This window comes from Bos javanicus, chromosome 15, assembly GCF_032452875.1.
Source record: "Bos javanicus breed banteng chromosome 15, ARS-OSU_banteng_1.0, whole genome shotgun sequence".
Classification (NCBI taxonomy): Eukaryota; Metazoa; Chordata; class Mammalia; order Artiodactyla; family Bovidae; genus Bos; species Bos javanicus.
The window spans coordinates 4,378,770-4,404,214 of record NC_083882.1 but is presented as its reverse complement, the minus strand read 5'-3'; the positions used below and the strand labels follow the sequence as shown (position 1 = coordinate 4,404,214).

At 39.6% G+C, this 25,445-nt stretch overlaps 2 protein-coding genes across 5 annotated transcripts in view; one reads left to right on the top strand and one right to left on the bottom strand.

The window, feature by feature from the left end:
- Positions 1-25,445, bottom strand: part of PDGFD (platelet derived growth factor D) — a 278,766-nt gene that overhangs the window by 139,982 nt on the left and 113,339 nt on the right. The window lies entirely within an intron of this gene.
- DDI1 (DNA damage inducible 1 homolog 1) lies at positions 6,023-12,258 on the top strand. 3 transcript variants are annotated; one of them, XM_061440082.1, is made up of 3 exons: positions 6,023-7,339; positions 11,769-11,832; positions 11,915-12,258. In XM_061440082.1, the coding sequence occupies exons 1-3, from the start codon at positions 6,242-6,244 to the stop codon at positions 11,926-11,928; spliced, it is 1,176 nt and encodes a 391-aa protein (XP_061296066.1). In that variant the 5' UTR covers positions 6,023-6,241; the 3' UTR covers positions 11,929-12,258. The 3 variants fall into 3 exon arrangements, with proteins under 3 accessions (XP_061296066.1, XP_061296065.1, XP_061296064.1); XM_061440081.1 differs by having other exon boundaries at positions 11,769-12,258; XM_061440080.1 differs by lacking the exons at positions 11,769-11,832; positions 11,915-12,258 and having other exon boundaries at positions 6,024-7,540.

The following is a 25,445-nucleotide window of genomic DNA, read 5'->3' as shown; positions in this document are numbered from 1 at the left end:
TAGACGAACCTTTGTTGGCAAAGTAATGTCTCTGCTTTTGAATATGCTATCTAGGTTGGTCATAACTTTCCTTCCAAGAAGTAAGCATCTTTTAATTTCATGGCTGCAGTCACCATCTGTAGTGATTCTGGAGCCCAGAAAAATAAAGTCTCACACTGTTTCCACTGTTTCCCCATCTATTTCCCATGAAGTGGTGGGACCGGATGCCATGATCTTCGTTTTCTGAATGTTGAGCTTTAAGCCAACTTTTTCACTCTCCACTTTCACTTTCATCAAGAGGCTTTAGAGTTCCTCTTCACTTTCTGCCATAAGGGTGGTATCATCTGCATATCTGAGGTTATTGATATTTCTCCCGGCAATCTTGATTCCAGCTTGTGTTTCTTCCAGTCCAGCATTTCTCATGATGTACTCTGCATATAAGTTAAATAAACAGGGTGACAATATACAGCCTTGATGAACTCCTTTTCCTATTTGGAACCAGTCTGTTGTTCCATGTCCAGTTCTAACTGTTGCTTCCTGACCTGCATACAAATTTCTCAAGAGGCAGATCAGGTGATCTGGTATTCCCATCTCTTTTAGACTTTTCCACAGTTGATTGTGATCCACACAGTCAAAGGCTTTGGCATAGTCAATAAAGCAGAAATAGATGTTTTTCTGGAACTCACTTGCTTTTTCGATGATCCAGCGGATGTTGGCAATTTGATCTCTGGTTCCTCTGCCTTTTCTAAAACCAGCTTGAACATCAGGAAGTTCACGGTTCACATATTGCTGAAGCCTGGCTTGGAGAATTTTGAGCATTACTTTACTAGCGTGTGAGATGAGTGCAATTGTGCGGTAGTTTGAGCATTCTTTGGCATTGCCTTTCTTTGGGATTGGAATGAAAATTGACCTTTTCCAGTCCTGTGGCCACTGCTGAGTTTTCCAAATTTGCTGGCATATTGAGTACAGTACTTTCACAGCATCATCTTTCAGGATTTGGAATAGCTCAACTGGAATTCCATCACCTCCACTAGCTTTGTTTGTAGTGATGCTTTCTAAGGCCCACTTGACTTCACATTCCAGAATGTCTGACTCTAGGTCAGTAATCACACCATCGTGATTATCTGGGTTGTAAAGATCTTTTTTGCACAGTTCTTCTGTGTATTCTTGATCACAAAATATAAGTAATCTTCAAACCTTCAATAAACAAGGTGGGCATCCCATAGATCAGAATATTTTTATATTCTTAACACATTGAAAAGGACCATAAAGTACAAAATTGTAGCAGCAAATTTTCTTAAAAATGAAAATATACACGTGTATATATAGACTTGGAAAGTATATGTATTGAAAACAAGAAAAGTTAACAAGAGATTATATTTTCAATACACAGTATATACCTTAAAATGCATCTCTTTATATGATAAAATGTTAAAATGGTATGCTATAAAATAAAGTAATAAATAAAGGCATGATAAAGTAGTCCCTGTTGGAAAGTGACATCATCTTCATTGCATCCTCAAAATAATTGAAAACGTGTTCTAACTGAGTGTGCGCTTGCTCTATGTTCTCACCGAGTGTGCACTTGCTCTCTCTCTCCAAGCATGTGCATGTGTGTGTACCATGTGTGCAAATGCATGTGTAGGTCTTCTTTTCATACTCTTGATTTTTCTTACAATAAAGAAAAACCACTAGCTGAGTTCCCAGCAGGTTGAGGCATGCTAATTTCTCAGAGTTTCTTCAATTATATATCTGTTTATGTATTTAAGAGGTCTTGCGGTCTTTAGGTTTCAAAAATGGGTAATGCGAAGCCTTTTTACTAGGGAAAACCTCCAAACAAACTAATAAAAGCTTGAACTTCCATCAGAACAGCATTTTAATGTACCTATTAAATGATTAGCTTCCTGAAGAAATCAATGTTATTCATTATTGGCAGTTCTGGCACAATATTGTATTGCAAACAGGAAAATGGGAAAATTAGTTGTTTAACCTATGAAAACAGTGGGAAACTCAGTTGCTCAGCCTATGAATACAGCTTTAAAAATTCTATATCTTCCCTCAAATGGCATTGAAAGTCTCAAGTGATGATGTAACTGTTTTAATAAGTCTCAGTTACACTGTATTTTAAAAGTAACACCAGGCATATATTTAAAGGAAACAAAATATAGCAAACTAATATATTTGCTTAATTATTACATATACTACATAATGACACTCATGTTGCTGTGTTATTGTTTCAGATAGAAAACATTTTGCTCTATAAAGCAAGAGATGGTACTTTAAACATCAACTCACTGTAGTAAGTGAAACCATTAATCATTGGGATTTTTGCTGCATTATGTTTTTTAAAAGAAGCAAATTATAAAACGTACTATTATGGATTTACTTCAAAAAATAATTTTGGGGTTATTTACTGGCCAGTATGAAATGAGTGTCATCTTTTCTATTTTATGGGTATTTAGGCTATACAATGAGAATTGATTTTCTGAGTGATAGCCCTGAGACCTTGCAGGAGTCTCACTTATCAAAGAAAGATTCAATTATGTTCCTACATTGTACTCACCAGGGAAGAAAAGTAAGGGACTATACTTCACAAAATCTCCTAAAGAAAACTTGCAATAACCTTCAGTTACCCAGATAAGCACACCCAGATAATTCAGAGCTCCCATTTCCAAGCGATCTGTGCAATAAGGATTATAGATTTTAAAATATTTTACATTTATGAGTATTTTTATATATTCCAGATTATTCCCCAGTTTATTACATAATTAGAAGAGGTTTTTAATTAAATTTTTGAAATAAGAAAATTATACATATAGTATTTGAATCACCAGTAATATTGAGTAAAATGAAAAAAAAATCAAAGAAGATACAAACTGAAGTACTAAACAGGAGGCTGTATTTATCTTTTCAGATTTCAGACTATTTGGCAACTGAGGTTTAAGATCTGAGTGAGTGACTGGACCACAGAATCTGAGGGCTCCCTGCCAATCCTGACAGCCTGTGATCTATAGAATGATGACAGTTAATTGGCCAGACCTTGAATCTCTTTGTTTTCCACTGTGTGTTCTCAGTAAAAGGTAAAAAAGCACATAAATTCAAAATGCCAACAAAAGTAGAGAATTACAAGATAATAAAAAATACTACAAAAATTTAATAACATTCAGTATCAAGGCAGGGTAACATGAAAAAAGATGCTGGCTGATTTTGACATGAATTCTGAATACTTGTTTTGCTAAAAAAAAAAAAAAGACACTCTGCAAAAATAATTTTATTCACTGCTTAAAAAAACAAAACCCTAGTATTACCTTCATGACTTATCAATATTTTAAGAACCACAGTTCAAAGCTGGTTGGGTAGGGGGAAAGGAATATGGAATGTGAGGCCTACTAACTTCTCATCTGCTCCTTAGCAGAGTAATTTGCATATGAACATGCCTCACATTATGTGTGTGTGTGCTTAGTCGCTCAGTCGTGTCTGACTCTGTAACCCTGACTGTAGCCCACCAGGCTCCTCTATCATGGGGATTCTCCAGGCAAGAATACCGGAGTGGGTTGCCATGCCCTCCTCTAGGAGATCTTCCCAACCCAGGGACTTAAACCAGGTCTCCCACTTTGTAGGCAGATTCTTTGCCTTCTGAGCCACCAGGGAAAACCAGGAATGCTGGAGTGGGTAACCTATCCCTTCTCTAGGGGATCTTCATTACAGTTGTTCCTAAACTTAGGAGAAACCATTACTGATCTCTGATGGGCTTATCTGGACACTAAGAACCACAGAAGATATTTATTAACTTATTATTATTAGGTCAAAGGGCCATCCATCTCCATAAAGAGTAGAAGATAATTCTAAATAATTCATGATTTTCTACAAGAACATTATGATGCTAGGTTTTTTCCCCTAGAATTTTGTAAAGTCCTCCTTGTCATGAGGTGCTGCCTTTCCAGCTAAAGGCTCTTGAATCAGGCAGTCTTCTCGGCCTGTTCTCCCCACTAGCCTACTCCCACATGGCCAACTTGTCCTTGTCATAAACTCAGCTCTTTCAGGAAGCCTTCCGTGCCCAATAATCCTATCCATATTCTGCATTTGTTCTACAGATACTACTAATATGTCTCACGTTCTGCCAGATTCTGTGGTATTTTTAACTCCCAATGTGTAGGTATATGTATGTCCTTTATTTTAGACCAAGTTCCTTTAAGAACACAGCTTGTATTTAACATTATTTATGTGCACCCCCAAAACTTTGCACGTTCTCCACACACAGGAGGCATTCGGCCCACATTCTCAATGTAAATGAATGTGAGCATGAGACCTTAGGATAATTAGAGCAATGAGTGCAGATATAGTCTTCCACCTGAGACAGACACATGAAAAACAGAACCCCTCTCCAAATTCTTCAGACTGATGTAATGCCTTTCTCTAAGTAACAAGGCAGGTCTTCTGACAAGACTTGAAGTAAGGAGAGGGGATGAGGCAGAGGATGTCAATTCTCTTCTGGCTCATAAAAAAGTGCACTTGGGAAGACCAAGCTAGGAAGACACGACCTCTCTACAGTGGAAACACATAGTGAAACACAAAGAAAAACAACTGGCACTCTAGGCTTTCTACCTGATCTCCATTGCCTTCAAGCACCATGTTACCCCTGCCTTTGGGTCTCGAGACTGGCATGGAGTGGGGCTGTGCCCTCAGGTCAGGGTGTGAGGCAGGGTAGTATTTACCCTGCCTTTTCCTACACAAAGAAAGAAAGAGAAGTAGCTTAGTTGTGTCTGACTCTTTGCAATCCTGGGGTGCAGCCCACCAGGCTCCTCCATCTATGGGATTCTCCAGGCAAGAATACTGGAGTGGGTTGCCATTTCCTTCTGCAGGGGATCTTCCCAACCCAGGCATCGAATCCCGATGTCCCACGTTATAGGCAGGTGCTTTGCCATCTGAGCCACCAGGGAAGTCCTTTCCTACAGAACTGATGTCAAATTGGTCTCTTCTGGTTCACCTCACTGATCTGTTCAAAGTAATGACTTATTTCTAACCAGTCTCTCATTTTAGAGAACTTCTGTATTTTCCACACAATTCTGCTCCCACATCCAACGGGGTAAACACATTCTACTTAGAAAACACTATAATTCTGCACTGCCTCTTACATTTTCATATTCCAGCAACAGCTCCCTCTTTGAGCCATTGAGAAAACCTCTAGGCTGACCCTCCTGCCAAATTACATCTTTCATTTGTTGTGAGAAAACTCTTCCTTAAATTAATTAATAAAACAAGTAAATATCACAAAGACCTGCTTCAAATCCTTTCCATTTCCTTTCTTTTCTCTTTTTTTCCCCACCTTTTTTTGGAGTGGGGTTGGGGAGGGGAGGATTCTTGTTTATTGACAATGCTTAAATTCCTTGGGTTCATATACGGCTGTTCATAAATTGGTTCCAATGAATTTTTTTCCAGCTTCACAGCCTGCCATTCAAATTCATGGACACTTTTCTCCTATTACATTTAATGTATCACGTTTCTCTGGAAAGAACAGACCTTGTTATGAATTGTTGCTTTTATGCATACAGTTCCTTTTGTCTAGAGTGACTCTCCCCACTTTTCACATGGGAAATATTCATCCTTCAACATCCACCTGTCTCATCTTTAGAGAGACATCCTCTGTTCCATTGAATCCCTCAGTATGCTGAACACGTCTGAAAGTACTGACCTCCAGAATTGTGATTTACTCATTTCCCATCAGTCTACCCCTAGGATATGAGATCCTCAAGGGAAGGCACCACGTCCCATCCATCATTTTACCAACCACTTAGCCTGATACTTGCCATGTAGGAAACAAATACTCATTGTTTGGGGGGTAAATAAAAGTACACAGAATACAATTCTCAAATGAACACAATGCTAATATGTTGTTTAGGGAAAAGCTGAAACAATCTTTTTCAGACCGCGGGTCAAATAGGCTTTGAAGGACTAGCCTTAGAACCAAATGGACTGGAGTGACTTTATTTCTATGGGAACAAGTGGTCTAAGTTCCAAGCAGCACAACATAGGAATGGACTTTGGAACACAAATGCCCCTGCAGTGTTCCATGCGGCCAAACAGCAGGCACCGAGGCTGGCAGGCAGCCCCCAGACCAGTGGGTGGCTGCATCTCCTGGGGAGGTGAATGCACAAGACACCACGTCACCAGAAGCAGCCCAGCCATCCACAGAGACCAGCTCCAGTCAAGCCAGCGAGCTGCCTGATGCCCTCTGTCCATTCGGCCCTCCCGGGCCCGGGCCATGCTGCTCACGGTCTACTGCGTGCGGAGGGACCTCTCCGAGGCCACCTTCTCCCTGCAGGTCAGGCCCGACTTTGAACTTCACAACTTCCGTGTGCTCTGTGAGCTGGAGTCCGGCATCCCTGCCGAGGAGACCCAGATAGTCTACATGGAGCGGCTTCTCGTCAACGACCACTGCTCCCTGGGCTCCTACGGCCTCAAGGACGGCGACATGGTCATTTTACTGCAGAAGGAGGCCATGCGGCCGCGCTCCCCAGAGCGGGCGGCCGGCCTGTGCAGCATGGAACCGGCGGGGCCCGCCCTACCCGGGACGTCCGGCTCCCGGCCACACCAGCGCGCCCAGTCGGCCCAGCACTCCAGCTGCCGCGGCTCTGGGGAGAAGGCGGGCCCGGGTCAAGGGCTAGACAGCCCGGCCCTGGTCCGGAGCATGCTCCTGTCCAGCCCACACGACCTGTCCCTGCTGAAAGAGCGCAACCCTTCCCTGGCCGAAGCGCTGCTCAGCGGAAACCTGGAGAGCTTCTCCCAGGTCCTGATGGAGCAGCAAAGGGAGAGGGCGCTGAGAGAGCAAGAGCGACTGCGCCTCTTCTCCGCTGACCCGTTCGATCTGGAGGCCCAAGCCAAGATAGAGGAGGAGATCCGGCAGCAGAACATCGAGGAGAACATGAGCATAGCCATGGAAGAGGCGCCGGAGAGCTTCGGCCAGGTGGCCATGCTCTACATCAACTGCAGAGTCAACGGGCATCCTCTGAAGGCTTTCGTCGACTCGGGGGCCCAGATGACCATCATGAACCAAGTCTGTGCCGAGAGATGCAACATCATACGGCTGGTGGATCGGCGGTGGGCTGGGGTTGCTAAAGGCGTGGGCACGCAGCGAATTCTCGGCCGAGTCCACCTAGCGCAGATTCAGATCGAAGGCGACTTCTTACAGTGCTCTTTCTCTATACTGGAGGAGCAGCCCATGGACATGCTTCTTGGGCTGGATATGCTCAGGAGACATCAGTGTTCCATTGACCTTAAGAGAAACGTGCTGGTGATCGGCACAACTGGCACACAGACTTCCTTCCTTCCTGAGGGAGAGTTACCTCCATGTGCTAAGTTGGTAAGTGGGATGGGGCCAGAGGAGTCTTCAGATAAGGAAATAGCAAATGCTATTAAACATTCAGTCATGGATTCAGGGCGGAAAAAGCATTGAAACAGGCTCTATATATGCTATCACTGTGAGGGAGTCTCAGGTCTCTGGAAATTATAAGACATGAGCTCACTGGCAATACAATCATTAAAAACATCAGTAAGCACTAAACCTGGCCTTGGGACTAAGTTCTCAGAGCCATCACTATGTAAACTGTGATTGATTGATCTTAGTCCATCCATTTCCCTTATCCAAAAAATCACTGAACCTTATCTTGAGAAGGCGCTGGAGGCTCAGACTGATTTTCAGATAATCCATGAAAGGAAAACCAGCCTCTTTGGAGATGCTGTCTAAGGAAATTATAGGATGGCTTGTCCAAATCTGTTGCTCTTTTGAAGAATTCCCTGGAAAAAGCCATTGCTGCAGATGCTACGATGTACCTATGCAAAATTATTTTAAATCACCAGTAACGATTGTATATTTAGGGGAATACATTGATTTTCATAGACCCCCACCCCACTTTTTTTTTAGGAAAGGTACTAGAAATGATTGGTCAATTGTACTCAAGCTGATTAATACATATAAATGTCTGTTTGGGGGCATTTCTCACTTCTCATTTCTCCACATTCTCACATGTGGAGGCATGTTCACTGCAATTCATTCTAAAAGGCTATTTCTGCCATACTTGAGAGAGTGAATTTTTCTCCCAGGATGTCCTAAAATAATTTCTTCTCTCCTCTATATTCCAAGAAATTCTGGTCATAAAAGAAAGACAATCAAGTAGTTTTTTGTTTTTTTTTTTTAATTATGCTTCTTGGCAACTTAGTGGTTAAATTGTGGTGGGAATGAGAGTCAAGTGTAGGCAGTGTCTAGGTCCCTGCATGATCTTTCTAGCTTTATATATTAAGCTGTTACAACATAAGTATGGTTTAAACAAAGGGCTTCACTTTTAAAATAACATCTGAAAATTTCTGAATGAGATCTCTAAGGCTGCAATACAGTCCATTCTGACAAAGCTACTCTCCATTACTGCTGATAGTGGGAAATGGAATATTCCAGACTTAGTTACAACCCATGGCTATAATACCTCAGAGAAAAGCTTCAGCTGCCTGAGGCCATCAGACGCACAGAAAATGTATGAGGGCAGTAATCCATTAAGGAAAGATTGAGGCCAAGGGGAAGAAGGGAATGACAGAGGATAGGATCGTTGGATGGCATCACCAACTCAATGGACATGAATCTGAGTAATCTCCAGGAGATAGTGTAGGACAGGGAAGCCTGGTGTACTACAGTCCATGGGGTATATACGGACATGACTTAGCAACTGAACAACAACAATTCATTAAGACTAGTATTATTAATATAACACAGGGTTCAAAGTCAAAAATATATTCTGATCTTAGCTCTATATTAACTAGGCAAATCAGTTCACATACAATACACCTCAAATATCTCATCTATAAGCTCTTTCAGATGGGAGAGTCATTTTCAGGTACTAAGACTACATTATGAACTAGGATATCCTTTATTTGTTTTCCCAACAAGATCTAAAGCCACTCAAAGCCCTTCCAAAGGCTACAGAAAAAAAATCCTACCCTGGAGGTCTCCCTTTCTTGATTGGCTTCTTCATTATGTTTTTATAGAGTCTCCTTTTCCCTTCCAGCTATCATCAATTTGCCTCCCAGTATTCTTCCTTATCCCCTGGAGAAGGCAATGGCACCCCACTCCAGTACTCTTGCCTGGAAAATCCCACGGACGGAGGATCCTGATAGACTACAGTCCATGGGGTCACAGAGAGTTGGATGCAACTGAGTGACTTCACTTTCACTTTTCATTCTTCCTTATAGAATTCCTGTGCTCATATCATTTTCCCAACCTTGTCTACATTTGCACCAAGGCTTACATCTGGGCTTCCCTAGTGGCTCAGTTGGTAAAGAATCTCCCTGCAATGCAGGAGACCCAGGTTTGATCCCTGGGTTGGTAAGATCCCCTGGAAAAGGAAATGGCAACCCACTCCAGTATTCTTGCCTGGAGAATTCCAGAGATAAAGCTGGGCAGTTAATGAGATTGCAAGAGTTGGACAGGCTATGCGACTAACTTTCACTTTCACTTTACATCCAGTAGAGTTACTAAAAATGACCAATGAGTAGACTTCTTTTCTACTTTTCTTTCTAATTAAGTACTAAAGACAAAAGTAGGTGACAAAGTAAAGGAAGACATTCAGAGTACAGCCAGGGATCAGCAGTTAAGTGCCAATGAAAAATGGGAACTGACCTGATAAATGCTTGGATTCCTTCATGGATAAAAATTTGCAAACTCCTCAGTATTTTCTGCAAGACTCAGCTTTCAGATCTATTTATATGAAAAACATATCTCATTTACACATGTCACATGGGGCTGACCAAGGTTGAGTATACTGTGTATCAGGATATCTAATCCATGAAAGTCAATCAAAAATCACCAAGTATTTAAATTAAAAAGACACTTTGCATGATATCAAATCCCATCAAACACACTTGCCTTTCTCAGAGCAAGGTCACTTCTAATGTAACTATGATGTTTTTTAGGACCAGACTCAAGTCTTTGTTTTTTGAGTTTTGGTTTGAATTGAGCTCTATTAATCCATAACTTCCAATAAGTTGGTCTTTATTCTTCCCTTTGTCAAGAATACATTTCTCTGGCATAAGACAACCTTTTTAATATGGAAATGTCATCTGAAATAGTCTCTTTTATAGGCTTTCACTAGATTCCTTAACTATTCCTCACTGGATAAATTTGGAACCACTTAAAAATTTCTGTTGCATTCCTTTGGACATATTCCAGCTTTTAAAAATATTACTTGACTAGGTGGACTTTCATTGAACTAAGAATAAATTATCTCAAGGAAAAATCAATAAAGAGTTAATTAATTAAGCAATGTCCTTGCTGGTATATTTTTTAAGATCATTATCTTTTAAATCAGAAAGTATTTTGAAAATTAGTTTTATGGATTTAAAATCTTGACTCAATCCTGTGTATGTGTGAATAAATCCCAGTCAATTAAATTTTAAATGGACTAGTTTTAGTAAAAGGCAACACATTTTGCATGTCTCCTCTGTAAATCAGGAGCTATGTAAGGTACTTTACGTATACTGGTATTCTTAGCCCCTAGAACTGACCTTCAAAAGAGTTATCATTGACTATATTTTACAGATAAGAAATTAAAGTCTCAGAATTATTGTGAAATATTCAAATACCTAAAGCTTACTTTTCTTTTTAAAGCTTTTTTGGGCAGCAATCTACATTTTAAATTGTGATCCTGTTTCATATTACACACACACACACACACACACACACATACATGCAAAAGCACACACACATCTATCTTTGAAACAAAGAGACTCTTAAAAAAAAAAAAAGAAACAAAGAGACTCTTGAAGTAGTATGAAATGTTTAGTCTTTTCTTAGTCTATTTCTTTAAAAAGTTGTATTTTATTATTTTAAAAACATTTTGGACATGTCCCACTAACTATACCCAAGGTATCCTGATTTGCAATTTGAAACACACTGACCTCCTAGACTGCCTGATTCAAGTCTGATTTCAAATGTCACATTCTATCTAAAATGTGACCTTCTTCACATGATCCATTTTAATTCTAGATACTGGTACAAACTGTTAAAAGTTTCATTTTATGAAGACTACCAAAACACTACCAGTAAAAATGGAAACACAGTATTAGTAATCAGAATACACTCAGCAATATTTACTAAATATGCATCAAATAAGCCCTGAGCTAGGCTTTTATAAGCGTGAAAATGAATGAGGTAGTCTTAGACTTCAAGGTGATTACAACTTGGTGTAGGGGTAGGAGAGACAATCCTGTAATCAACTTAAAAACAAAAAAGGTAGACATGTAATCAGTACTATTTTGGTGTCAATGAAGGAATACATTTTAACTGGGGAGTTATTTTTTAATATAAATAAGCAAGCCAGTGAAATGTACTTTTGATATGTCTAAATGGCCAAAACTGATGCTGGAAAACACAAACATAACTTCCCTCCCAAAGTGCAGATTACTATAATATACAATTTATAAATATTTACTCTTGGGAATTTACTACCCAAAAAATGATGAACAGTTCTTCATTTTCTTTCTTCCCATTAGAAATCATGATAAACTAGACCACATGATGAATCAGACATAACATCTTTAAAATAACAAGCCATTTTAAAATTCCATCAAGCCCTTGCTTTCTCAATGCCCAAACACTCATCCTACCTAAAAGAAAATCCCTCTTGTAAATAAGCATGCATTTGAAATTACAGCAATGCATTCTTCTGCAGTTAAACTGGAAGACTGATAATATTTGATATTAGTAGAGCATCTATATTAACGAAACTCTAACTTCTTTCTTAAAGTATCAGGTCATAAAATTTCTCTTGCTTCTGGAAGAAAATCCACTCCCCCAAGATAGAAAGGCAAGTGAATATCTGCATGTATGACTTCATCTTAACTGAGGGTGTTAAATGTTGCCTTTTTAAAGAGAACATTGCACTTCTTTCAGAGGTCATTTGCTGACATCCAACATTCCATAAAGAAACACTTGAGTAAAGGATGAGAAAGTCATCTGGGATTCACACCAGAAAACTGCTGATGAAGATATTAATCAATGCTAACATTTATAGTTATTCTCTGAGATAAACAAGAGCCTAGAAAACCAAAGAAGAGGAACAAAGAAGAAGGGGAAAACCCACAGAAATCCGGGCTGCTTTAAATAATTCTCTCTTGGTTTAAGTACTCTTTCATAAAGTAGGTGGGGACTGGGCTGAGATTAAGGATTGGCTACATTTCCACAATTCTTCATCTATTGTTGGCAAGTTACCTAAAAATGAAAATATTTTCACATTAGAGCTTGAGTCAAACTTGCTTTTGAACTTCACCTTGTTTGCATATTTGGGTCCATCTGTTAGAATCTTAGAGTTTCTAGGGTATATTTTCAGAAAAATGGGGTTCCAGGTCCTGCTGTGCCCTCCGTGTACTTAGCAGCCTGTCGAGATGGGCACGCCGGGTGTGGTTTTACCTCTTATTCCTGCACTGAATGCTTCTGATGATTGTGGCTGCTGCTTCCTCATCCCCATCCCTCCCCCTCCTCCTTTAGAGAAAGACTTGTATCAATCCAGCTTTTATATGTTCTAATGAGTAAGGTTTATTTTAAGAATATCAGTAGAAATATCACAAGGCAATTTCTTCCTATGCTAAAGTCCACAGGAGGCAACATGGGTTTTGCTCCACACAAAAGCGAAGTACATATTTTCCTACTGTTGATATATTGATACTCTGTCCAAATAAAATAGATGATAACTACCAGCATAAGCATATTCTAAGTAAAATAATCACTTAAATCCATCAAATTCTTACTCTACAACATCAGTCACCACTCTAAAAGCTTATTCTACTGGTAGTTTGCTACAGAGACCCATTCATATGACAAGAAAAAACAATTTAAAATTACATTAATTCACCTATTCTCTCTTCCAAACTCATGTCATGTTTAGGGATTTGATTGGTTTATCATTCAAAAAGTATCATTCTTTGCATTCACTGATATCATTAAAAATCTGATATAGTTTTTCAAGAGTCTTGCCATTGTCCTCTATCATTCAGAGAGACAAGGAAAATGTAAATTATAGCCTTAGCCTTTAAATTTTTTTTTTTAAAGTCCTGTTAGAGGAACTGGAAAATAATTACAAAGTAAGTAACGCAGAAATATTTAATTTAGTGCTGAATCATGAGATACAGAATGTGAGTTCAGGGGAATGGACCGCTTCTCATTTAAGATGCTGACTATAACAGTGCAGGAGCTATTGGACACAGTTTTATTGAGCAGCTACTCTATGGAAGGTACCATTTTAGAGACTGGATTTTCTTGATGCAGGAAGAGTCTTCTGATTATCACCTGGTACACTGAGGTGCAGTCAGACATACAGGAAAATCTGTCACGTCCCATCTTTGACCCAGCTAACACAACTAAAGGTAGCCCAATTCTCAGGCTGAACCTGAAGGTGAAATGTGTGGTCTGTTTCTGCCTTGACTCACAGTGGCACTGAGCCCCCCTTGCTTCCTATTAAGAGCTTAGTCTTGGAACTTTGTTTGGCCACCATAAACAAACACTTCTCTCAAAAAGATTGAGGGCTTACACAACAGATGAACAACTGTGACACAGGGAGAAGAAACTAACACCCAGAGATGAGTTAACTTGGTTGAGTATTGTCACATACTTTAACTCCAGGGCACGAAAGAACAGGGGATCTCATAAACAATGAGATATAAACCAGACGGCAATTAAATTCATGTTTGGGCATTTAGAAAACCTAGAATGGAGCCCCAAATTACTAACAATAATCTACTAAAGTGTTGGGATTCTCTGGAGTGATTATAGTCTTGTTCACAATTATATCTTTAGTTTTTAGTATTTTATGTGAGGCAAACAGTATTTGCTTAATAAATTACAGATTATTTGAATGAAAAAAGAGACAAAGTTCCATTGTTATTAATAAGCTGATATAGAGAAAGTGTGACTTTTTATTTAGCTTAGTTTTTATATTAAAATATGTAAAGTAAAACTAAATCATATCTAGATTATCTTTCTATAAATTATAAAAAATAGGTTTGAGTTAACTGCATAGCTGATATTTATGTGTATAGATTTAAGTGTAGGTGAGTCAAGAAATAAACCCTTAACCTGGTAAGGTGGGCTTTCCAGGTTGGGCAGTGGTAAAAATTCTGCCTGCCAATACCAGAGACACAAGAGACTTGAGTTCAATCCCTGAGTTGGGAAGATAGCCTGGAATAGAAAATGGCCACCCATTCCAATATTCTTGCCTGGAAAATTCCATGGACAGAGGAGCCTGGTGGGCTACAGTCCATGGATTGACCAGTTCTTGCAGTAGCTAGATCACCCCAGTTTGTCTGGGACTGCCTTCGTTTTGAAACTAGCTCAGCATTCTGGCAACTCCCTCAGTCTCGGGAAAACCAGAAAAGCTGGTTACCCTATAAATGTTGGAAGTGGATTTTTCATTTCTAGCCCATGAATGAGCAGTTGGCACCGCCAAACAAGCTGTACTTTTAATAGGCCTGAATGATCAATATTCCAGGTTATATGCTCAAATGTTGAAAGTGGAATTTCTTAGTCTATTTTGTATAGGAGAAATAACTCTATTTTTTATTTTATTTTTTAACTTTACAATATTGTATTGGTTTTGCCATATGTCAACATGAATCCACCACAGGTATACACATGTTCCCCATCCTGAACCATCCTCTCTCCTCCCTCCCCATACCATCCCTCTGATTCATTAAGTATTTCTACCCTGGAAAGTTAACCATTTAAAAAGTATATGAAAATCTTTTTAAAAGAATTTAATGAGGAAAACCTTATAATTTCTTTCAAGAAAGTGTACAATATAACTGAAGTCCATGAAACTTTTTCAATTTTCAAGATTCCTTGGAAGTGGTATAAATTTATGCAACTAAAAAAATAAAATGAGTGGATACTGACATCAGAATATGGGGGCATGAGATATTTAAATTATCTGAGAATTTAGAGTATCCTGAAAAAGCACTGATAAAACAAACTACACCATTTTTTACACTTAGAGTGAAGATAGATAGATTAAATCTAAGTTTCAAAGTAAATCCTAGGTTTTGAATTTTTAAGGGAATATTTGAACAAAGGAACAGAAAAAAAACTTCAGAAAGAAGCACACATAAATAATGACGTCACCTCCATGTTTACTTTAAACTGTCAAAATACAATGAACAGCATGTCAAACACGTCTGTACAATGGGGAACAGTATAAGATGAGCAGGGTTTTGATAAAGAGCTGTCCTTATAAACTGTGGATGAGGCCTAGAAGAAGCAGCTTTGCTGAGTACATGGGTGAGGCCAAGATGGAGAGCCCAGGGTTCTTGGGTAGAAAACTGTGCAGTGTTGAGGGGCTGGGAAGCAGGAGGGGGAGATGGCCAGATTGTGATGCTGCCGTGGAAGCAGACGTCGGAGGAGCTTCTGAGGAGAAACAAGTCAGCCACCGATAGCGGGTGCCCCAAATAATTTGAGGAAAAACAAAATGGTAAAGCGCCACCGGAAAGGACAATACAACCTATGATGAGGGTACCTTTTGCAGAATCAGAGAAGTTGATGGCATCAATGAACATCAGAAACATAGAGAAGGCAACTTTTGCTATCAGTTGAATCAATTAATTTCTTTAATAATTTTGATGTTTAATAACTTCCCTCTTACCCATATTATCAAGAATTTAGAAATGAATAACAGTAAGAAAAAATTAACATAAATATACTGGAACCGGTGTTTTAAGCTTCATTCTGTCAGAAATGATTGCATAAAGTGAAAGCAACAGATGGGCAGATAGAGTAAGACAGAAACAAAGATATTCTCTGTTCAAAAACTGCCAACTGCCATCACTTTGTCTCCAGAGCAGTAACCGACACAAAGCAATCTCATTGACATTCCATAAGCTATAGGAGTTTATGTGCCCATATGGCAAGGTTTCTACTGTCAAAGCCTTGTTATATAATGATTCTTGAGGATCTGGTCTGAAAGTGTCTTCATTATTTCAAGAAACTAAAACAGTGTTTGCTCTTTTTCTCTAAGTGTTCAATAACTAGCAATCCTAAGTTTTATGAAAAGTGCAAAACATTTCACGTTATCTAACTAATGTTATCTAAATATTCTGTTATTCAGGTTACTTAGTTTTTAAAAAGTGATTTAGAAAAAAATCAAAAGCACTGTGAGTATACACTATTATATGCTTTTTCCTTTTGAAAAACATTCTAAACATATTTCAGGTTGTAGCTAAGTGCTATAAAGACACATGTGGAAGTCTAAGATTTCCATTTGCACTATAACTTTCCATAGTTTGTGAGATTTTAAAAAAACTTGGCAGTCAACAAAATGAATGGGTTTAAGTCCTGCAGGAAGTTCAGAGAATAGGTTAGTGATCAGTCTCCTTGGATGAGATGCTGTGGGGAACAGCTGAGGCGGGCAGATTGAATGCAGTATGCTCACTATGTTCGTGGACAGTTGGCCCCAAGGTCTCTACTGCATAGCCAAGGGAAGTTTGCTTTCATTTTGATAGTGCTTAGGAAGCACTGAGTTATTTCAGTTTGCTGCTGCTGCTGCTGCTAAGTCACTTCTGTCTTGTCCGACTCTGTGCGACCCCATAGATGGCAGCCCACTAGGCTCCCCCGTCCCTGGGATTCTCCAGGCAAGAACACTGGAGTGGGTTGCCATTTCCTTCTCCAATGCATGAAAGTGAAAAGTGAAAGTGAAGTCGCTCAGTCGTGTCCGACTCTTAGGGACCCCATGGACTGCAGCCCACCAGGCTCCTCCGTCCATGGGATTTTCCAGGCAAGAGTACTGGAGTGGGGTGCCATTACCAAGATACAAATGAACACATTTAGCACACATTTCTGAGAGGACTACAGAGGCTCCTGAACTCCATGTATAATTTCTAATCAATGAAATTCTGGGAGTATTTCTCTTAAAAGAACACTTTCAGGATTAGATTTAGCTGTATTTTAATAATCTTACTTGATCCTTTACATAGGCATTCAACAGCTCTGTTTCTAGGAGACTCTGTCTTTATCTTGAGGGTGACTTACTCAGAGGAATCTGTTCAACTAGACAGAAAAATACAACTCTAAATAGAAAATATTAAGAGACAAATTGTTAAGAGATCATTTAAAATAATATAGCAGCAAAACGGGTAAAGCCAAACATTAGAACCCTGATTCTTATTCTGTCATGAATTTATTTTTCTGCTCTTCTTCCTTAAATAAGCAAAGCTTATGCTTTTAATGTAGCTAGTTGTTCTGTCTCCTACTTCACCTCCAACATTTTGTACCTCCTTGTTCTTCCTATGGTGTTCATGTAAATGGAAACCAGACTAAATGGAAGGTCACCAAAACCTTAACTGATAGCTAGGAAGATGTGCGTGTTTTACTTTACATAAGTATTCGAACTCACTTTTAGCTCCTGAAAGACTATCCTTTGCTACTGATATAGGCCATTCTTAAAGTTACCTTGTTTTCAGACCCTACAAAACTCATTTGAGAGGATACTGAGACCCAAATCCAATTAGCTGCAAGTCATTCATTTGTGCATTCAGTAACTAGATAGTAAGAGCCATAAAGGCACCAGATACTGTCACTGCTCCAAGAGTTAGAAAAATAGTGGACACAAGAATTACAAAGTAGCTGTCTTCCTGAAGCTTATTTTCCATTGGACGTTTCAAACAATAATAAAACATAACAATGTTAATACCTGTAATTTACATAGTACTAGGTGACTGATGTATCCTAAGCATATTGTGTAGCTCATTTTATCTTTAAAACAATATATAAGTACAAAACAATATCTCCATCATAAAGGTTAAGACTCAGAGGAAAAGAAAGCTTAAGTTGTCCAAGGTCACAGAGGTATAAAGTCCCTGCATCTAGGAATTTGGGATTCATAATCTATATATTTAATCATTCTACCATATTACCTCTCAAGGACAGCAAGTAAAATATATATAAAGTAGAGATACATTATATGAACATAAGAGTAAAGTATCAAAAAGAATAGAGAGCAATGGAAGAGGAGAGGGTTCTACTTTAGATAAAACTGTCAGGGAAGATCTTTCCAAGGAGATGATATTAATATTTGAGGAGGAACCTGAGTGATGAGAGAGAGGAACTCTCAAGAAGATCTGGGCAGAGAGCATTCCAAGACGAAACATCCAACACAAAGGCCCCAAGACAGAAGTGAACTAGGAGTGTCAAAGAAGGGCAAGGAGGTCAGTGGTTGGAGGGAGAGGGAATAACCTGAAGGGGTTGGTATGCAAGGCCTTGTGGTCTAAATGAAGGGTTTGGAGTTCGAGGCCACTTACAGGCTTTAACCAAAGGAAGACTTTTGGTTTATTTTTTTAACTCTTCTTTGGTTGATCTGTTAAAAATAGAAGAGCTGAGGACTGGGCCCTTGTGGAGGCCAGGATCTGCAGGCAGAGCTGAGGTTGAGCTAGCAAAGGGGCCAAGGGAAAGAAAGAAAGTGAGTGAAGTTGCTCAGTCATGTCTGACTCTTTGAGACACCACAGATGGAGAAGACACTAGGCTCCTCCATCCATCGGATTCTCCAGGCAAAAGTACCAGAGTGGGTGGCCATTTCCTTCTCCAGGGGATCTTCCCGACCTGGGGATCGAACCCAGGTCTCCTGCATTGCAAGCAGACGCTTTACCCTCTGAGCCACCAGGGAAGCCCCAAAACAGTAAAGGTAGGAGGAAAATACAGAAATCACATCTAAGAAGCCAGATGAAGAAACTACTTCTTGAAGATTGGTGTAGTCACTGTGTCCAACACTGCTGGAAGGTTAGGAAGAAGGCTGGGAACTCACGACTGGATCTGGCAAGGGGAGCTTGTCAGTAACGAGAGTGTGTTTGTGGGTGTGGCGGGTAAAGAAAGCCTAGTCTGAGGAGGCTGGCCAGCCCACCGGACCAGCGGAAGTGGAGAGAGCAAGTGCTGCCAGGTCTCTTAGGAAACAACCCTTTCAGGGAAGCAAAGAAACACGGCAGTAGATGAAGGGGCCACAAGAGCATTCCTTTTCCTGTGAAGGTAACCGCACATCTGGATATGGTGAGAATGACCAGTGGGAGGGAAACTGAGGAAGCAAGAGAGAACAAGGGTAACTCAAGGAGCACAGTCCTCAGATTCAGGGAGGAAGTGAACCTTAGAGCAAAGAGTCCACTGTTTGTGACGGGAAGCTGAGCAGAGCACACACGTGCAAGATGGGCTGGCAGATTTGAGGGTGTGAAGATGATCTGTTTCTCCTCTATCTTCCAGTTTCACAGTGAATTAAGGGCCCTGGTTAAGGGTGAGATGAAGGCAGGGAGTGTCAAAGGATGAAGTTGGGAGAGGGTATGAAACAGTCATTGTATAGCATGACAGAGTTCCTTAGCAGGCAAACTGGACGAGGAAAGTGGACATTTTGATTCCAACACCACTTTTGCCTCTTACTGGATATGTACTTGTGTGCAAAACACCAAATCCCTCTCTGGGCCTCAGTTTGCTCATAAGTGACAAGGTGTAGATGAGCACCACTCGGGGGCACCCACAAAGGTGTGGGGTACTTTGGGTTGTCTTGGCGACTAGTGCCATTTAGAACTCCATGTCCAGAATGCTCCAACTTCCTTCGTGCACGGAATAATCCTGTAAGAAAATTCCCAAATCTCCAGCGATGCCCACTCCTGGTGAGAAACATGGGGGGCCAAGGATCACACCAGGTGTTGTGCCAAGTCTAAGACACTAACTGTAACTTTAGGTGCTGATGTCAGGGAGAGCCAGCTCACAGGGATGGATGAAACCATGTGTGTGCTCAGTCGCTCAGTCGTGGCTGTCTCTACAATAGACTGTGGTCCGCTGAGCTCCTCTGTCTGTGGAATTCTCCAGGCCAAAATACTGGGGTGGGTTGTCATTTCCTATTCCTGGGGATCTTCCCAACCCAAGGATCAAACCTGTGTCTCCTGTGTTTCCTGAATCGGCAGGTGGATTCTTTACCACTGAGCCACGCATATATCCACCTAATTTATCACCAAAAATCATCACTCTTAACCTTGAGGTGTTTCTAGACTGAAAACAAGCTGCTAGCCAGACAAAATGAAAACATGTTGAATTCACCCTTGTTACTTAGGCCTGTTTAAGGTACTAATGAGCCCTGACAGAATCTACAGATTACAGCCAGAGAAAGGAAGAGCCAGTACAGGGTGATCCAGAAAAGAAAAATCAGCGCTCTGTAATTACAGAAAGCAGTGTCATTAGCTGTCACAATAATTAAAAGTTGTGCCAGTGACAGTGTCCGACAGTAGCAAAGAAAGCTTGATACCCACATATCGCCAGTTTGGCAGTGGCATCTCACCACCATTAAATGGGAAAAAGTGATTTTGTTTGTATTGACCATTAAGGCCCCAACATGAACTGAAAATTAGTTGACAAGGACAAGGCAGTATTATTACTAAAGGTAATATATCAAATTCTACTCAGATGATCAGTGGGGTGCTGCAGGCATGGCTGCTAGTGACCTTTCTGGTTGACACCTTTGTTAATGATTTGTAAGAGGAAAACCAGCATGTAGGTGGATTTGCAAAACTGATTCTACCTTGGGAGTTTTTCCAAGTGCAAGCTTCCAGCATCACAGTAATAACTTAGGTAGAAAAGAATACAGAGTTTCCTCGTAGGATTTAAAATTCAAGGCAGGCAATTATGCAGTAAGATAACACAGACAGATAGGGAACATTCTAGGTGAAAATCTTAAATAGTATGATGGCGATTCCTCGGGGGGAAAATCAGTGATTACAGTTTCTCAAATAGTTTTATCACTGCCATTTGTCATAAGAATGCCTGCCAGATATTATAACTACTGCTTCATTTATAGAATGTAATCAATATAGTAAAAGAATAAAAATAGCCAATGTGCTTTGTTTGACCTTTCAAAAATGTAAAAAACACTTTTAGTGCAACTCATAGAATATAAAATTCATATAGTATAAATTAACCATTTTAGTAGAATTACTCAGTGGCAGTCAGTATAGTCACGATGTGGTGCAACCACCAGCTCTACCCAGCTTCAGCTCCAAAAAGAAAGCCTGTACGTATTAGTAGTTGTTCTACCTGTCGCCCCTTTCCTAGCCTCTGGTAACCACCAATCCATGTTTTGTGTCTATGGACTACTCCATTCTGGATATTTCAGTTAAATAGAATCACACAATATGCAACCTTTTCTGTCTGGCTTCATTCACTTAGCATAATGCTACCAAGGCTCATCCACCTTGAAGCATATATCAGTACTTCATTTCTTTTTATGGCAGAAGTCTATACTTATAATTACAACGTTGATTGAAAACATGGCATGGAGCTACCTCTCAGTTCTGAGTGCCAACAATAAGCAGAACCCAGCAGAATTCCAGCAAAACCTACCTTATCTTAATTACTGTAAGTCTTAAGGATAGACGAGAAAAGAAAAGAGCTTATTTTGTTAATTTTACTATTAGGAATTCATGAAACAGAAGATGGTACTGTTAGAAAGTCTTAAGTGACACTTTAGATCTTTACTAATAAGACATAGTGCTGCTAAGTTGCTTCAGTCATGTCCAACTCTGTGTGACCCCATGGACAGCAGCCCACCAGGCTCCCCCATCCCTGGGATTCTCCAGGGAAGAACACTGGAGTGGGTTACCATTTCCTTCTCCAATGCGTGAAAGTGAAAAGTGAAAGTGAAGTTGCTCAGTCGTGTCCGACTGTTTATGACCCCATGGACTGCAGTCTACTAGGGTCCTCCATCCATGGGATTTTCCAGGCAAGAGTACCAGAGTGGGTCACCATTGCCTTCTCCGAATAAGACACAGTAAACATACATTAATTATTGATGAGCTGAAAGCTTTGGAATTCCCTAGCTAGGATGCAGAAGATGCTCAGTAAATGGTTGTTGAGTAAATTGCAGTAAGAATCAAAGAGAGTATGTGGGTCTCTTGGTGTTTTTTTTATTTGTTCTTTTCTATCCAACTAGGGCTAATGCAAGGTGGCTGACATGAGCAAGCAGAGGGAATTCTCTTTCTGGTGTCGATTAGATTGATTCTCAAAGTTATCATGACCCTGCCTCTAAACTGGTAGCCTGATCCACACAGGGGCTGATGGAACAGGTTGCTTTTGTATGAAATGTCCTGAGTACGCTATAGAAAAAATCAGAAAGGATTTTTCTTTTTCTTTTTAAAAATCTCCATCCATATCCTGTGGGATCTCCATTCAACCTATATCTAGCACAGAATTTCTATATTTTTTATTCACTGTCGGTCACAGTGAGGTAATTTATGAGACAGAATATTGTTCTTAACTGTGATTTTCCACACTATTATTTTAAATCAAATATTTCTGATTATTTGGTTTATATGCTTTTGATTTAGTTGAATGAATACTTTATTATGAAGTATGGAATGGTGACTTGCTCTTAAGAAGCTCAGGTAAGATAGTAATCTAACTTTAGTTCTTAATGATACGTTTGAGGGATAAAAAGAGCCCTTTTTGTATTCCAAGAGTTTCAGAAAGAATGCTAAGAAGTTGAGAGTCCATTTACAATGTATACATTTTCCTCCAAGGAGACATCATTTTGTTCTCTCTTGTATTTCAGTTAGGGAAAAACACTATGCAAAAGAACTGAAATTTAACTCTTTGTGTCTGTCTTTCAAATATCTATTTTTAAAACTGTGACCACTTTACTCACTTAAGTGAGATGATAAGTTATTCCTGCAGAAATTAATAGGTACTTGAAAAGCTTGTAAGAACATAATTAACTTACTACAAAATGGTCCAGGTTTGGTATACTGTTCCTATGGAAATATGTTAAATAGCTATAATAGGTACAAGCTGAAGATAGATTACTTGCATCCTTTAATTTAATTGCAGTCATCTGTAAAACCAATTTCAGCCACAAAAAATGAACTTTTGAACCACATCAGTTATTTGGAATATAGTTTGTAATGAACAATACAGAACAAGAAGCACATATATTCAATATATCAGGATTTTATAAACACTTGTATTATCCAGAGAAATCAAACCAGATAAGATTTTGAGACACAAAACAACACAGGTCAGTGTAAAATTTGATGAATCTATAAAATTGCTTGGAACAATGCCATACGCTTTGGAAGCTTCTAAATTGCAGGGCAAAATAAATAAATAAATAAATAAATAAATTGCAGGGCAGTCTTGGTTATAATAGTACTTTGCCACATAACAGAAGTAAAAGACATCTACAGTATAGCATGAGTCAGAGCATATAATGTCTCTACATTTATCAAGGTAAATGATACACAAATTATGAAATGAGCAAAAGAGGCCAGCAAAAGAGGAGTCATGGTGCTTTTCATGAGATCAACTTGCTGGAAGCCCACACGTCTACCACTCAAACACAACACAATGAGGCAAACAGGTAGTCTCCAGGGAGCTCTATATCAAATACTGCAGCGGCAAACACTGCCATACATGGGCTACATGTTTACTTCATAAATGGACTCTGACTAATGGGAAATGGTTACCGAGGAGGAGGAAGAAAGCTTCATGTTCCTGGGAAATAAAGCTGCTTATTTGCATAATATCCTTCGTAGTCTATTTGTCCAATGTTCTTAACCATATATATACTGTTGACCTTTAATCAGTGATGTTGTTTCAGCTTCTTAATTCTACCTGATGTTGGTCAAAAGTGATTAAATAATCTATTTCCCCTATTAAATATGTGGTAATTTAAAAGAAATAGGGCAATCATAAGAAAATAAGCATATGTTTTGAGCAGGCAATTCAAACACATATGTGAGAAATGGGTAAAAATCATATTCAATCATATTAGGAATAAATTAGACACATGAGCAATGAGGTATCAATTGCAACATTAGGCTGGGAAAGTCTTTGGTGAGGGCACTTAAAGCAGAAATGGAGAAACAAGATTAAGATGGTGAAGATTAAAGAGGCAACGAGAAAGAAATGACAGCAAATATAGAGAACGTTTTCAGGTTGTTTAGATTCAAAGTAAGAGTACCTCCTGGAGAGGAATAGATGGGCAGAGGAAGAGCATTTATCTGCTTTCAGATGGGAGACACCAGAGTAAGTTAAAATGCAGAAAGAAGCGACCAGTAACTTTGAGAGACAAAGGATTCTGATGTGGTGAGCATCTCGGAGAGGCGGAGATGACAAAGAAGGCCTGAGGCAGCCAGGCGTCGGGAAGAGCAAGTACCTTAACATTCCAAAGCCCAATTTCTTAACTTTAAATTAAGAACAACAATATCTGTAATTTAGAAAAATTATACAAAGAGCATCTGACATATAAAAGTTCATTTCAATTAAAAAATCTAACACAAACACAACCTGTTACTACACAGTAGAAATGGCAACCCACACCAGTAGTCTTGCCTGGGAACTGCCACGGAGGAGCCTGGTGGGCGATAGTCCATGTGGTCACAAAGAGCTGGATACGACTGAACACACACACGCACACACCTGTCACTACCAGTACTTTTATACAAATTATATATATATACAAATTATATATATATACAAATTATATATATATATATTCAAAAGCACATTTTCTGGTAGCATTCATTTAAAAGAATTAATTACAAGGAATTGGATGCTTGGAGCTGGTGCACTGGGATGACCCAGAGGGATGGTATGGGGAGGGAGGTGGGAGGGGGTTTCAGGATGGGGAACATGTGTACACCTGTGGTAGATTCATGTTGATGTATGGCAAAACCAATACAACATTGTAAAGTAATTAGCCTCCAATTAAAATAAATAAATTTTTATTAAAAAAAGATAGCAAGTAGGAAAGAAAAAGGAATTAATATATATACCATCTCATCAAAGGATGAGATGGTTGGATGGCATCACTGACTCAATGGACATGAGTTTGAGTAAACTCCAGGAGTTGGCGATGGACAGGGAGGCCTGGAGTGTTGCAGTCCATGCCATCACAGAGAGTCAGACACGACTGAGCTACTGAACTGAACTGAACTGAATATATATACCATGGTATTTAATATAAGTAACATTTATATTTATATATACATAAATAAAAAATCCCATGGATGGAGGAGCCTGGTGGGCTGCAATCCGTGGGGTTGCTGAGAGTTGGACACGACTCAGTGACTTGACTTTCACTTTTCACTTTTATGCATTGGAGAAGGAAATGGCAACCCACTCTAGTGTTCTTGCCTGGAGAATCCCAGGGACGGTGGAGCCTGGTGGGTTGCTGTCTATGGGGTTGCACAGAGTCAGACATGACTGAAGCGACTTAGCAGCAGCAGCATAAAAAAATATATATCTATATATACACATACATACACACATATAAACAGTCTGGAAAGTGGAGCAGACTCAGCAGCAGGTATTTATCAGGAAGAATGAGATGTTAGAATGTGGGTTTGAATTCTGGCCCTCTCAGTTTCTGGCTCTTCCTTATTCATTCACTGCTCTATGTCTGACATTTAGAATA

What these genes read in the sequence shown, in the direction of transcription:
- DDI1 (XM_061440080.1), top strand. Translation starts at nt 6,242, where the DNA reads ATGCTGCTCACGGTCTACTGCGTGCGGAGGGACCTCTCCGAGGCCACC.